The 16,756-nt window shown below is 37.2% G+C and overlaps 1 protein-coding gene across 1 annotated transcript in view; it reads left to right on the top strand.

The window, feature by feature from the left end:
• Positions 1-16,756, top strand: part of CPLX4 (complexin 4) — a 42,917-nt gene that overhangs the window by 7,534 nt on the left and 18,627 nt on the right. The window contains exon 2 of the mRNA XM_074279467.1: positions 152-239. Within this exon, the coding sequence (XP_074135568.1) occupies positions 152-239 (88 nt within the window). The remainder of the gene's footprint in view (positions 1-151; positions 240-16,756) is intronic.

The following is a 16,756-nucleotide window of genomic DNA, read 5'->3' as shown; positions in this document are numbered from 1 at the left end:
GAGACTCTCTTCTGTGGTTCATCTCTACTTGATATGACTGACATTGGTTCCTTAGGGGCTTCCTTAGGGTCTTCCAGTGCTTCTCCTCAGTCCTTTTTACTCTCCCTCCTCCTCTGACTGGACTCCATTCTGGTTCTGCTCTGACTTTCAGAATGGAAAGGGATGCTGCATTTACACAGAAAAAGGCAGAGAGAGCATGCCTCAGAGTTCATCTCAGAGAAAAGTACCGGCTCCCAAAGGTAAGACATTCTTTACAAAGAGTAGATAAATATTCTATTTGGGGGGGAAAAAGAGGTAGGGAGAGAAAAGAAAATTTGCTATTGAAGCGGTGTGTTTTGCTATTTTGCTATAGCATTTTGCTGTTTTGCTATAGCATTTGTTTGCTGTTGAAGGTAGAATACTCCCTGAATTTATATGACATTTTCTCTTCTGTGTCTGAAGCAGCTTAGGTAGCTCAGCATACAAAATGTTGGTCCTGGAATCAGAGGCTCTGAGTTCAAATTCTATCTCATAATTACTGGCTATATAACCCTGGATAAGCCACCTCTTTCCTCACTTGTTAAAATAGATATATAATAATAGCACCTACCTTACAGGGAGGGTTGGTGTAAGGATCAAAGTGCTTAACAGTGCATGGCACACAGTAAGTGCTTAAAAATGTGGACTTTAGAGTGGGGGAGCTCCAGAGCTGAGACTCTTTTAAGTCCCATAGGCTGTAGTTTCTGGAGATCCAGTGACCAGGAAAGTACCAAACTAAAAAGATTACAGGACTCCTCCAAGAATACACAAGACCTTGGGTCTGATCTTATATCTGCTGGTTTCACATTCAGCACCCTGCCATCCCAGTCTCCCTGAGAAAGAAGTAGTTGGCATTCAGACAATTAGAGTGCCTTCATTCTGGGAGATAAGACAATAATCAAAATCTACACTGAAAGAAGAGAGAAAAGTTTCAGGTAAAACATTGCCAAGTGTTCTGAATAAGGTTTTTTGGCTGTGTAAAAGTGGCCATTAACAATGACACATTATAAAGAGTCACTTTCTCTTGGGTTTTCTGAAACCAAACACATATAATTCTTGAACTGGAAGGGGTCTCAGAGGCCATCTGGTAAACTTCCTCACCTTTCAGAGGTCAGAGGAGATTAGCAGGAGCACACAACTTTGGTAAGTGCCAGAATTAACATTTTGAATCTAGGTTTTCTAACTCCAAAACTTATGCTGTTTCCATTGTACCAAGAAAATGAAGGGGAGGTAAATGAAAAGAGAAATATCATGGAGATATAATTGAAAGGATCTGGCAGGTAATTAATTAGCTGTTCTTATCTCTTCCCTTAACCCACACATCCAAAGTTACAAACTGGGTTGACTGGGAGAAAGATGATGGCATCTGTAGCAGTAGAGAAGTTAATGAGACAGATATTTTTGGGGAAGATGACAAATTCTGTTTTGGGTGGGTTAATTTTGAGGTGTTGATGGTTCTGCAAGTAAAGATGACCTATAATATGGAATAGAAGTTCAGGGCAAAGTTGGGAGGCAGAAATAGATTTGGGAATTGGTGACCATTAAAGCCATTTAATCAATCAATCAACCAATAAACAAATACCTATTGTGTAACTGGTACCAGGATTGAAGAAGATTAGATCACCAAAGGTCACCTCAGGTCAGCTTTCTGGGAAGATTATGTAGAGCTACAGGTTTAAAACTAAATGTAACCTCCTCCCTCCCTACTCATCCCCATAGGAATAATCGAGTCCACTCTTCAGAGAAAACAGCTTAATTCTAAAAGTTTATCACTGGGCACTTGTCTAGGAAGTCAGGAGAAATGGGGCCATGTTTCAGGCTGTTTCACCTCAATGGGCAAACAGGAAAGACTGAGAATTCTAGCCAAATGTATTCAGACAAGCCAGTGTTCCGATCAGGAAATCTGGAAGGTGCCACTAAACTGGATGACCGTCTGTAATCCGAAGTCTGACTGTTGACAATGCATTCTGTGTGTGTGTGTGTGTGTGTGTGTGTGTGTGTGTGTGTGTGTGTGTGTGTGTGTGTGTGCCTTAAGAAAACTAAAAGCCAAACTGGCATGAATAGGATCTGGTGCCATCAGGTCTCTGATATATTGCTGCCCTCATTTATACTGAAGAACTTATGAGAAAAATAGATTGGATAGCAGCTCAGGGGTCCTCAAGTAGACTTCAGAAAAATCCTTCCCCTACTAATAGCAATGAGTTACTGATATGCATTTGCCCAGGAAACTGGCAGATTCAATTTTTGAGAACAGGGAAGACAGATTTCTGTGTGATATTGTTTTAGATGTAGGGGCTGTGCAGGGTCAGTGAACCCTGAAGTGAGATGAATGGCAAGAGAACAGAGCAGCTCAGGGCCCAGTATACAATCACAGAATCTGTGAGCTAGGAGGGAATTCATTCGTGTATATGCATTCCATTCACAAATGAGATCCTCATTAGGACATAGCCAACATGAGTTCATATAGCCTCTGGTCATATGGTTCATAATTAGTCTGATTCTGATCAAATTAGAAAAGTGAAATTCTAGCTAAAAATTGGATTAAGAAGTTTACACTATCTTAGCCATTGGGGAAGGGGATATTTGGAGGGGAAGAGAAGAAAATGAATTGGCTTTGTCAGATTATTTACAATCAGGAAGATGTCAAGGAAGTAAATCTGGTATTTCAGGTCTGCTCTAGGCCAAAACTAAACCATGGTTCTGCTTTGATCCAGAAGCCCATGGCATGGCTCTCTAGGAGTTTTATGGACTGAAGATTCCCCTTTCCCAAAACTGTCTAAAACTGGTAGTGCTTCTAATTCCCCATAATATCATACCTGATTTATTTGTTGAAACATAATTGGTAGAGCTGGAAGGAATCTCAAAGAACATCAATCTCAAACCCCTTATTTTATGAATGAGGAGATTGAGACCAGGAATTGCTCACACAGAAGAGTGACACAATTAGAATGGAATCCACATCTTCCAATTTCAGAGTAAGAGTTCTCCCCTTCATCCAGTGCTTCATTTTCTCCATTCCCATTTCCACCATGCCCACCCCAAATTCCATCCAGGAAAGTAGATCCAATATTTTAGTGAAAAGCCATATGTGGGAAGATTGCCGGAACATTGCCGGCTCCATTTTAGACATTTCCCCTTATTCTTTGCTGTGATTTTCTGGGGCTCAACCAGAGAGGCATGTGGGTAAGTGTTTACCTGAAAGAAAAACCACATTTGTAATTAAAACAGAACTAGGGAATGATAGTTCACTTAATTAAAGGAATCACGATAGGTTTCCTTTAAATACAGAGCTCCCCCTAGTGTATTGAAAACAGGGTTTTATGCGCCAACAATGTTTTCTTTATCTTTTATTTTCATTTATCTTTTCAGAAACACACCTATTATGTAAAGGTCAATTCAATGGAAATGTTTCTTTGAAATTTTTAAAACACTTTTAGATGCTGTAGTGATGGATCTACATCATATTCTTTTTTGAAAAAGAAATTGAATAAAATAAATTTGCAACACCAACTTTGTTATTCTGTGGCTAATTATACTGAATTATTCCAGTTTTTCTAATTATCTCTAACCCTGGATAACTTTTGACATCAGTAACACAATAATAGCTTACATTTAGTGGCTTATGGAATGATTTCCTTATAAAAGAATTGAAATTCAGGCAAGTTAAGTTACCTACTCATGGTCCTACAGTGAGAAGTAGTAGGACCATGGATCTAGAGTGACCTTTAGTAAATATATCTTTTTAAGTGGCTTTCATGGTTACAGTTTCCCAAATCTGTATCTCTATCCCCCAATTTTGCCTTAAGTGGAACTCATGTCCCATATTTTTAAAAAGCTGAATGAGATCTCAAATGTCACTTAGTCCCTCCCTTCATTTTACAGATGAGAAAAAGTGAGACACAGAAAAATTCATTGACTTGCCCAAGATCCTTAGGGAGTAAGCATCATAGATGAGTTTTGAATCCAGGTCCTTTCTATTGTATTACCCTGCTGGGCTTCACTTCCAACTTGCCTGAATAAGTCCAGCACAAATAACCCTTTTATCTTTTGCCCTTCACAAGCTGTCAGGGATATTTATTATAATGGTACATCACTTTAAGAGTTATTCTCAGGGACAAACAGCTCCGTACACTCTTGTTTCAACGCAACAAGGAAAGAAAATTGAAATTCAGATGGGCTGTCTAGTCTGTCCCAGAGTAAAACGAACGATTAGCAGCTCACACAGGAGGGAGGGAGATAAATGCTCTGAGATTCAGGCTGACAGCATGTAGCACAGTCCTCCCTGTGGCTGCAAAGGCCCCGCCTCTGAGCAGAGAACACATGGAGCCCACGTTGGGGATTAGGGAAGCATCTGGTTCCCACTGTTAGCCATGAGTATCTGACCCGTTGCGCCACCTGGTGTTCCCGTTACAAACAGCCGGTACCGCATTATTTTAGTGATGAAGAAAGAAATTCACTAGGAACCAGATGGAGAAATAGGGTGAGAAAGAGTTCTTTGTAAGAGACTGTGGGTTGGGGCTGGCCGATCCTGAGTAACAACACTCCTGGAATATCCAGATGAAACTTCAGATAGTTTCTGGTTTATTCCTATGAGTCAAGGCCAAATCCATGGTAATGTGAAATATTGTATTGCTCCTAGACTGTTAAAAAAAAAAAAAAAATGGAGCCATGGACAAATCAAACTGGAAAAAAGCCTCAAAAGACAATTGTCTATTCCACTTTTTCTCCAAATAACTGAGATGATCCTGGGACAGAATGAAAGATGTTTTGAACATATTTAAGAAACTGTACAGCACTATCAATGATTCCATGTTGTTCCATGACACGCAGATTCATTTTTTTAAATACTAGTGTTCTCCAAGTGATACTCTATAGTTGCAAATCAAAGAATAACACAATTATTCTAAAAAAAAGCCAAAAACTGCAAGCAACCCAAAAGCCAATGGAGAAACAGAACATAGATAAATAAGTAGATTACAAATTATTACAATAATGATGTGAGCTTAAGAAGTAGTCAAATAACATAAAGGCAAAAAAAATGAGAAATTTTATGTAATGGAGGAAGACTTGCATGAAGAGATGCAGAGTGAAATAATCAGAGCCAAAAATTTATTTTTGCAATGACTGCAATAAAAGGAATTAAAATGACACTAATACAAAGTCAAAATTCTGCTTTAGTATAAGGCCAATCTTGGCCATGGAGAAAAGATGGCATATACTTCCCTTTCTTTCTTGGAGAGGCAAGGGCACTGTGGATGCTGAATATATATATATATATTCTATGTTCAGTTTTTTAAACTTTATCCCAAGAACTCAGCCCAGTGTTGTGCATATAGCAGGAGATTAATAAATATTTGTTAATTGATTCATTGATTTATTTGAGGAAATAGTTGGTATTTGACAAATTGATTCCTCTTTTCTCCATTTGATAAACTCACTGAAAGCAAAGGACAGATAATAGAGGTAAGGAGGTATAATATGTTCAAGAGGCATTAAATTAACAATAAGGATTTATCTATGCCCTTATAAAGTGTGAAAACATCTTTAAATGTTTGATTTAGAAGAACTTGAGTTAGCTTGCTGAAAATGGCTTACATCTCTGGAGGACTTTAAATAGCTAGTCTATTTGTCCTAAAGTCATTCAGAGAGTTCAAGAGTATTTGGGCAAGAAACAGCTTTGTAGGATGTAGCCTCTGGACCAGTACCAAGAACAGGGATTTCTTGCATATCTAGCAATAGAAATAATCACAAAATATGAGACACCCCACTAAGCATGTAGAGAGTTTACTTGAAAAGCGTCAAGTCATAGTTGAGGGAGCAGAGATAAATTCATTTCCGATAAACTTGGATATAGAGAGGCAATCAACAGAGGTCAGAAATCACTTTAAGAAACAAGGCTTCTCCATTCCCCAATTAATAAATGGTCAGAGGACAAATAATTTTCAGATGAAGAAATTAAAGCCATTTCTAGTCATATGAAAAAAATGCTCTAAATCACTATTGATTAAAGAAATGCAAATTTAAACAGCTCTGAGGTACCACTTTCTACCTCTCAGATTGACCGTGACAGAAAAAGATAATGAATAAATGTTGGAGGAGATGTGCGAAAACTGGAACACTAATACATTGTTGATGGAGTTATGAAATGATCCAACCATTCTGGAGAGCAATTTGGAGCTATGTTCTAAGGACTATAAAACTGTGCATACCCTTTGATTTGGTAGTATCTCTACTCAGTCTATATCCCAAAGATATCATAAAAGAGGGGAAAGGAAGGACCCATGTGTGCAAAAAATGTTTGTAGCAGCCCCTTTTTTTCTGCCAAGGAACAGGAAATTGAGTGAATGCCCATCAGTTGGGGAATGGCTAAATAAGTTATGGTACATGAATGTAAAATGGAATATTTCTATTCTGTAAGAAATGAGGAGCAAGTTGATTTCAGAAAAGCCTGGAAAGATTTACATGAATTGATACTAAGTGAAGTGAGTAGAAACAACAAAACACTACACAGCAACAATAAGATTGTGTGATGATCAACTGTGATGGACTTGGTTCTTTTCAACACTGAGGTGATTCAAGGCAATTCTTTAAGGAAAGAGCCATCAGTATCCAGAGAGAGAACTATGGGAAAAAAACTATGGAGACTCAGTGTGGTTCAAATGTGGTAGTATTTTTACCTTTTTGTTGAAGTTGTCTGCTTGTTTTTTCTCATATTTTTCCCTTTTGATTTGATTTTTTTGTGCTGCATGATGAATATGTAAATATGTTTAGAAGAATTGTACATGTTTAACCTATATTGGATTGCTTGCTGTTTCAAGGATAGGGAAAGAAAGAAAGAAAAATTTCCAATGCAAGGTTTTCAAAGGTGAATGTTGAAAACTATCTTTGCATGTATTTGGAAAAATAAAATAAAAACCCATTATTAAAAAATGTGGCTTCTGGCCAAATTGATTATGGTTTCAAAGAAGAACTAATCCTAGAAGTCAAGAATCAAGCAGCATAAGGACTTCATAAAGAAAGAAAGAATATTGCCATAATAGGGGTGTGAGTTGCCTTTGTCACATGTATTTCTTAAATATTTCTCTCACTACCATTATATTCTATTTTTAATGATACTAGAGGTTGATTTTATTAATTTATCCTTTAAAATACTTTCACAGGCCACTATATATAAATTCTTCTAGACTTACTCTTATGACAAAAGCATTGAAAGTTACATTTAAGGGCAGGACGGTGGAGTGAAAGGTCACAATAACCCAAGTTCCCCCAACACTTCTATAATAATGAAAGAAAATGTGAAAAACTGAATTCTGAGAAAAAAAGAAATATAAAAGGAATACTGAGTCAGGGCAAATTAGAAAGAGAACCACAGGAATGAGGAATGACTGAGAGCTCAGGTCAAGAGAAGTGACTACAGTGAAAGGGAACAATAAAGGGACTGAAAACATGGAAAGGAAGACATCATCCCAGTGTATCTCTACATCACATCAGTTTGGAAGTACCAAAAGTTTGAGAGTCTCCCAGAAGAGAAGATGAAAGTATCAGCATACTATAAAAGAATCTTAGGCCAGATATCTTTCCTGGAAGAGAGCAGATCCCAACTTCAGCATAAAGGCCAAAGTCAAGAAATAGGTTGGAAAGATGAGCAAACAAAAGAAAAAGAACATAAACTTTAAAAACCTATTTTAGTGACAAGGAAACTCAAGACAAAAACTCAGAAGACAGTAACTATAAAACATCTAAAAGGAAACATAAAAAAGATAGGATATAAGCTCAACAAGAATTCCTAGAAGAGCTAAAGAATGAAATAAAGAGCAAAAACAAACAAACAAACAAAAAACCCTGAAATATGTCTATGTAAGTGCAAACTTCAGATCTGGGCCACAATTTACAATTTGGCCACAAGAAACAATTTGATGGTAAATCGGGGAAATATTTGATCTTTTCTTGATTTGAAAAATAAGCTGTTTATAAGAGCAAAGTTTGAAGCAGGTCATTCTTTTTCTTTTAAAGTAGTATTTTCTTTTCTCCCCTCAATTACATGTCAAGACAATTTTTAACATTCATTTTTACAAGATTTTGAGTTCCAAATTGTTTTCCTTTCTTTTCTCCTCTCCCCTCTTCCAAAAATGGTAGACAATTTTATATCGTTTCTACATGTGCTATCATGTAAAACATTTCCATATTAATCATTTTGAAATAATGTGTTGTGAAAGAAAAAAACAGATCAAAAGAGGGAAAAACAAAAAAGAGTAAAGTAAGAGAAAAAATAATTTCTGACTTGCATTCAAAGTCCATCAGTTCTTTATCTGAATGTGGATGCATTTTTCTTTGGGAGTCCTCTGTACTTGTTTTGGATCATTATGTTGCTGAGAAGAACTAAGTTATTTATAGTTGATCATTATACAATATTGCTGGTAATGTGTACAATGTTTTTCCTGGTTCTGCTCCTTTCACTTTGCCAGGTTTTTCTGAAACCTGCCTGTGAATCATTTCTTATTGCACAAAAGAATTCCATTACATTCATATATCACTGCTTGTTCAACCATTCCTCAATTGATGGGCATCACCTTAATTTCCAATGTTATGATCTCTTTGGAATGTAGAGTCGTGAGCCAAGGAGAATGAGTGAAGATACAGCCAGTACTGGAAAGGATGGCTAGAGAGTCTGCATCAATAGAGGGAAATCAGGTTTTAATAAGAGCTAGTAGAGGGAAGAAGTGATATTGGAAAATATTTGAGGAAGGGAAATATTGCCTATGAAACAGACATTCCAGAGAGCCCAATGGAAGGACTATATGGAGTTAAGATGAAACTTTGAGGTAAGAAATTGAGGGAGAGAGAAATGATGAATCAGGTGATAGGAGATGTGAAATAAGGTTTGGATGCTGATCTATAGGAATTCAGAGTCACTGGGATATGAAAGTATGTTCATCATGAATGGAGGGCAGCACTCTTCTACCCTCAAAGAACAGTTGCAGTAAGAGGTCTGAAGTCAATAGAAGGATTGTTCTTTGTACTGGAGATTCTCCACATGCCAGTTGGGAGATTGGGTTAGCAACAGGAAGGGGAAGATGTCCTGAGTTGCTACAGATTGAGGTCTGAGAAGTCACTTTCCTCCTGTTTGCCCCACTTTTCTTGACTATAAAATGAGGATTACATTAGTACCTATCTCCAGGCTGTGACAATCAAATGAGATAATATTTGTAAGGCTCTTAACAAAGTGCCTGGAATATAGTGGGTATTAAATAAATGCTTGCTTCTTTCCAATTAGAAGTGGGATAACTGCTTCATGATTTTTCTCATTAGTTATCTTTGATCTAAGAGTGGATAATTACTTAGAGATGTTGAGGAATTAGATAGGGAATGGGTTAAAATCAGAGGTGGAGAATCATTTTTTATGCTAAGGGTCATTTAGATATTTGTAAAATCATTTGTGGGCCATACAAAATTATCAACTTAAAAATTCAAGCTCTGGGAAGTTGTCCCTAACTTTTAGCTCATCATTGTGGTTGCTTTGGTCTGGCCAGACCAAGCGATTTCCTGGGGTGGACATTCCCTCCCTCTCAGTTATATGAATGAATGAATCATAGATCCATTAGGCTAAGGAAGCTGGGATATTTCACAGGAGAATTATATATAAGAAACTTTAAAATTCCTTTCAGCTTTGAATTTCTAGAGTAGAGATCAAGAACCTCAGAAGGCAAACCAGGGTCACTCATACCCTCCTGATCCCTGGTCGAAGACCATTATCTTAGGGAATGCTAAAATGTTACTGCTAACATTACTATCAATCTATATCAATTAAGAAGTAATAACGACATTAATAAACCACAGGGAATGCAACATATTCAAAATGTCCCCAAGCTAACAAACAATTAATCCTTTGGGATACTTCATTCATAATTGCTTAGCATTGCCATCTCAGAGGTTAAATAGCAGCAGGATTCAGTTCTTGCCCCCCAGGACATCTCCCTTATTAGGGCCCAGCTTGGAAAAATTTGAGGAAAATGTCCTCCCAGGAGCTGTCACATCTTATAAAGATTACTTTGCTGAATTTTCGATTGGGGAGTGAATTTTTTAAAGGAGCTATTTGACTGAGATCTCTCATTAAAAAGGCCATACTGTGCTGACTGAGGAAAAATAAACTGAGTAATTATTAAATGAAATGATTGGCTTACTTTGACAGTTACTAGAAGTCTTCTTATGATATATTTTCTTATTCCCTACTTATACGTATCATCAAACATACTGATGATACCTGGTGACCATTTTTAATACCACTAATAAGAAAAGAATAGTCTTTAGAATGATGAAAGTGAACAAATAGCTAGATTTTAAATCCCTAAAGTTTCCTCCCACAAAAATCATATTTCATTAAGAAATATATTAGACTAAAATATATAGAGAACTGACCCTGATTTATAGGAAACCAAACCAAAATGGTCAAGGGATATGAACAGACAATTCTCAGATGATGAAATTGAAACTATTTCCACTCATATGAAAGAGTGTTCCAAATCACTACTGATCAGAGAAATGCAAATTAAGACAACTCTGAGATACCACTACACACCTGTCAGATTGGCTAAGATGACAGGAACAAATAATGTTGGAGGGGATGTGGGAAAACTGGGACACTGATACATTGTTGGTGGAGTTGTGAAAGAATCTAACCATTCTGGAGAGCAATTTGGAACTATGCCCAAAAAGTTGTCAAACTGTGCATACCCTTTGACCCAGCATTGCTGCTACTGGGCTTCTATCCCAAAGAAATACTGAGGAGGGGAAAGGGACCTGTATGTGCCAAAATGTTTGTGGCAGCTCTTTTTGTTGTAGCTAGAAACTGGAAGTTGAATGGATGTCCATCAATTGGAGAATGGTTGGGTAAATTGTGGTATATGAAGGTTATGGAATATTATTGCTCTGTAAGAAATGACCAGCAGGAGGAATACAGAGAGGCTTGGAGAGACTTACATCAACTGATGCTGAGTGAAATGAGCAGAACCAGAAGATCACTATACACTTCAACAACAATACTGTATGAGGATGTATTCTGATGGAAGTGGAAATCTTCAACATAAAGAAAAACCAACTCACTTCCAGTTGATCAATGATGGATAGAAATAACTACACCCAGAGAAGGAACACTGGGAAGTGAATGTAAATTGTTAGCACTACTGTCTATCTACCCAGGTTACTTATACCTTCGGAAGCTAATAATTAATGTGCAACAAGAAAATGGTATTTACACACACATATTGTATCTAGGTTATATTGTAACATATGTAAAATGTATGGGATTACCTGTCATCGGGGGGAGGGAGTGGAGGGAGGGAGGGGATAATTTGGAAAAATGAATTAAAATATATATATATTGGACTAGATGTTCTCTAGTCTTTCAGGTCTAGAATTCTATTATCCTATAGACCTAAAAATAATTAGAGTAGTCCATAGTCATGTTAAATTCAAAATTAATTGTACCTACTGAATCTGAATCTGACTCAGTGAGGTAGTCTCTAATACCCAATGAGGATTGCAATTCATCCATGATTTCCTGCAAATCTTCAACAAGTAGACAACCCAACTTTGGATCTTTTGATCTTTTTTTTCTAGACTTTTTAGATCTTTTGATATTGTGTGTGTGTGTATCAATACAATTTATGACCTGCCCATCTTTGATCTCTTTCTGTTACTACATAATTAAAACAATCTCATTTTCTAGTCACACATCTTTTTGATAAGATCTTTTTTGTTTTTTCCTTATAAAAATGCAACTTTTTCTTTTACTGATTCTTTTTGTTGTTATACTACTTCATTTCTGAAGATATTCCTCTCTCCTGCCTTACTCAGAGAACCATCTCTTGCAACAAAATATTTAAACAGGTTAGGTAGGGGCAGGAAAGCAGTTCAGCAAAAACTAATCAGCATAATCCTCCATGATGGCATATTTTGTGCCACTATTTTCACATAATTTATCATTGGTAGCATGCTTCAATATATGCATATTCACCATATATCTTTCTCTCTCTCATGTTTTTTAAATGATCTTCAATTTTTATTCCTCAGATCCTTTGGTATTCTATGATTCTAAGTCACATAATATTTTATCTTAGCTATTGATCTTCCAACTACATTACAATGGTCCAAGTTCAGTGGTCCACCATTCAAAAGATTATGCTTTCTTCAAAGAAATTGTTGGTATCATAAAATTATTATGTAATTCTCCAACTATAATCCAGACCCTTTCTGTTTGAGTATTGTTAGTTCATTGTGGGATAGAGCCAAGATGAAAGTTGCCTGAGCTCTTCTGAGTTTCCTTTGGAAATAACATTAAATCTCTAAAAGAATTCTGGAGTGACATGACAGAATCCATAAAAAGGCAGAGTGAAACAACTTTCTAGCCCAACATAACTTAGAATGGCTTCACAAAAGGTCTGTTTTACTTGGTAACAGGCCAGGACAGTAGTGTCTGAGCAAGCCATTAAAAGCCACAGCACAAATCAGTATCTGAAGCCCTTTGGTTCTGGCTCAGCAGACCAATTGTAAGACCTCTAGTCCCAACATTGTGGTCAAACTGCAAGCTCTGGAACCCAGGTCAATACAGGAACAACTAAGCCAGGCTACCCTAGTGCAGTGAAAAACTACCAGTCCCAGAGGCCCTGGCAAAGAAAATGACCAGGATCCTGACCTTAGTGCAAGAAGTTTGGGACAAATTCAGAAAAGAACAGTGTCAAAAGAACTACATGTAAAGTTTCAAAGGAGAATATAAATTGGTCTCAGACCCAAAAAGTTCTCTTGGAAGAGCTCAAAAAGGATTTAAAAAATCAAGAGAGGTAGAAGAAAAATTGGGAAAAGAAATGAAAATTATGCAGGAGAATTATTGTAATATTCTCTCTAAAATGTAATGTTCTCTGTTGATGTTTTCTTGGGGTTCTCCAGGAGCAGTCTTTGTGTCAGTTCAGTAACCAGAAACATGACGAGCCAGGGGTTAAAGTCCAAATCCTTCATTATCTCTTTCAAAGTCTTGTCTCCTTTCCTGGAGCCCAGTTAGCTTTCTTATACTCCAGATCCTTTATTATCTCCTTCCTGGGGCTGGACAGCTTTCTGGAGAGCCTTCCTGAGTCTTGGTTTCAGTGGAGACGTGAAAGAGGAGAGCCTGCCACCAAAGTGGTGTGAGATGGGTTGAATGAATGTGGCTGTGAGTCCCGGCTTATAAGCTCCACACTGAGTACAAACCAATCATTATATTACTAGAAAACCATTATTTATTGTAGGATTAAGTCAATGCTAAACTAGATTTAACCATTGTCTCCTCAATTCCACTTAGTACCTTGTTTCAAGTTCTGGCCCATAACATATCCTTGTAGGATATCAATCATACCAGAACCATGCTAAATTAGATAACTATTGTCTCTATTAATTCCACTGACTGAGTACCTTGTAAGAATCCTTTGTTTCAAGTTCAGAGTTCTGGCCCATAACAAATTATAACAAAACAATCAACAGCTTGGGGAAAAAAAAAGCACAAAAATTGATTGAAGAAAACAACTCCTTTAAAAGTAGAATTGTCTACATAGAAAAGGAGGTAGGAGGTACAAAAGCCAATTGAAGAAAATAATTCCTTAAAAATTAAAATTAGGCAAGTGGAAGCTGAGGACTATGAGACATCAAGTATCGGTCAAACAAAATCAAAAGAAAGAAAAGATGAAAGAAAATGTAAAATATCTCATTGGAAAAACAACTGACCTATAAAATAAATCTAGGTGATATAATTTTAAAATTATTGGACTACCTGAAAGCAATAATAATTTTTAAAAAGCCTGAATATCATTTTTCAAGAAATTATCAAGGAAAACTGTTCTTAGAACCAGAGGGTAAATAATAAGTAAAAGAGTCTACCAACCACCTCCAGAAAGAGATCTCAAAGTGAAAACTTCAAGGAGTTTTGAATATTGTATTCAAATCCCAGAACTATCAGGTCAAGGAGAAAGTACTGCAAGCATCCAGAAAGAAATAACTCCAATATCAAGAAGTCATATTTTGGATTATACAGGACTCAATAGTTTCTACATTTAAGAACTGGAGGGCTCCTTTTTTGGGGGCAGAGCCAAGATGACAGAGAAGATACACGCCACTGTGTAAGCTCCTTTCTTCCCTCACAACCAACTAGATTTAATCAGCCTCAGAAATAGCGTTGGACTGATAGAATCCACAAGGACTGGAAGCACGACTTACCAGCTGAAGAGAATCTGGAGTTTCAGCAGGAAAGGTCAGCTCCCAGGGGAGGAAGAAGAGAGGCCAGCGCAGACGATGGGGTAGTGGCACACTGTGCCGATCGCGCTGGGGAGGGCTCTGGGATCAGAGAATCCACAGAGATAAAAGAATCTGGCACAGGCTGTTAGCTCTTCTCTGCTTATAGTGCAGCAGTTCAGAAGAGAAATATAAGCCACTATAAAATTTAAAACTAGATTGGATCTTCCCGGATCCCAGAGGTGACTCAGCAGATCTCAGCACAGGTACATAGGCAATCCAGGCTTTCCCCTCGGGGTAATTAAGAGATTGAGGAGTGGGCGGGGCGGTAACTCATAGTGCCTGGCTCGGCTGGCTGGAGGCTGTGGAACGGAAGTCCCAGAGAAGCAGAACCTTTGAACTAGGGACCGCGGTTTCTGGCAGACACTTCCAGTTTGAGCACAGGGGCTTCTCACGTCACCTGCTGCACACATCCACACCCCACCGGGACGCATAGGCTGAGCTTTGAGTCACCTTTACTGTTCAGTCTCAACCTCAGGGAAGCCGCTAAAACACAGCGCCCTTGGGGCACAGCAGTGCTAACCACCTCTGAGGCACTTCCAGGGAGGGGGTGGGGAACTCTCTCCCAGAGCTCTATCTTAGCTCAGGCGCAGGGGCTGCTGCATCCATCCAGTCTGGGAGGAAGCTGGTAAAGAAATAAATAAATAATTTCCTACCCCAGGGACAGACCCCAAAAGATTTTTTAAGTATGAGCAAGAAGCCCAGAAAAACCATAGATTCCTTCTACACAGAGAAAGAGCGGGTATCCAACCCCGAGGAAGTTAACAGCAGAGAGACAGCAGATAACAACCTAAAGGGGAACGATTCCTGCCCCCCATCACATAACTCTCTCCTAGAAGAAACTCTTAAAAAGTTAAGAGAGTTTGAAGAAAAATGGGGAAAGGAAAGGGAAGCTATGATAGAGAATAACAACATCCTGAAATTGGAGTTGGAAAAAATAAAGAATTCACAAGAGATGCAGGGAAACAAAATTAGTGAATTAGAAAAGGTAAAAAAATCACAGGAAAATAGGATTTCTGAATTGGAGAAGATAAAAAAGTCCCAAGAAAATAAGATTTCTGAATTGGAAAAAGAAAATAATTCTCAAAAAAAAAAAAAAAAAAGAACTGGAGGGCTTGAAATATATTCCAGAAGGCAAAAAATCTTGGATTACAACCAAGAATCAACTACCCTGCAAAATTGAACATAATTTTTTCAGGAGAAAAGATAGTCAATTAAATAGATGACTTCAAACTTTCCTAATGGAAATAGTAGAGGTGAGAACAATTCATCATCTATTTGCAATATCTGTCAAAAAAAAAAGTACTGATGGACTAGCTGTGTAGAAAATCCATCCAATTAAATTTGAAAGAGAAAGACATTACATTTTGAACTCTGGCTCCTGAAATAAGCAAGTTTCTAAAAAGTACCCAGGCAGAAATCCCAGAGTATACAATTTCTATAATTGTAGCTATACTTTTACAAAAGGAAGAAAATGGGAAGGATATAATTGTATATGTGTTTTCCAACTTTCACTAAAGTTCTTATTCTTTGTGATATGGAGATGACCTGAGGTTCAACCAGAGGCAATGTCAATGGAGTACAAACTCTACTTAGCCTTCCCAATCTTCCCAAAAAACAATATAAGCTTAGTGATAGGACTGTATATCAAGAACTAACTATACCTAAGTTCATAGAAGGCATCACTAGTTTGATTAAAGAATGAAGACTCTTTTAGCCATAGCAACTCGTGAAGATCATTTACAAAGTTGAAATAGCTCACAAAAATTAAATCATGGCTCTGTGAAGGATTGAAGTATATATTAGTTAAAGATCAGTGGATTATCCTAGCAAGACATCTAAATGTGCTTGTGGTTCTCTGAATGGCATGATTAGAGAGAATACACTGTCCCAAATATCCTCCACTCCAAAATGTTTTTAAAAGTCACTATTAGAGTTTCATTTCTTTAGATTCCACTTCCTACTAACATCTTTAAAAAGCCTAATGGATAAGTTGCTGATCAAATTATTTCCTCCAGAAAGAAGGGATGGGACAATAGAGATTCCCTCTTTCCAAACTAGGTTTAGTGCAGGCCTTGTATAGTACTTGAAAAGATAGAGATTCAATTCTGATTGGCACAGCTTCATTAGACACTTAAAAAAAACATACAGAATTTTTTATTGCATCCCTGGATCAGTTAGGAAAAAAAATTTATTTGGTTTTGTTTGAGGTTCAGCAAATTATAGGGATTTCTTTGGATTAATAATTTGTTTCAAATATGTTTTTAAAAAGGATTTTGCAAATCATTGAAAAGATAACTAGTTATAAAAATTTGTCCAATGGAATATTGTAAATAATCAAAGAAGCTCAAACACCCCCAAAAGAAGAATATAAAATCAGTAGAAATAAGTTTTCTGTCTTATCATATTCAAATTAGTCCCTATA

Source organism: Sminthopsis crassicaudata, chromosome 1 (assembly GCF_048593235.1).
Source record: "Sminthopsis crassicaudata isolate SCR6 chromosome 1, ASM4859323v1, whole genome shotgun sequence".
Lineage (NCBI taxonomy): Eukaryota > Metazoa > Chordata > Mammalia > Dasyuromorphia > Dasyuridae > Sminthopsis > Sminthopsis crassicaudata.
This window is presented reverse-complemented; position numbering and strand designations above follow the sequence as displayed.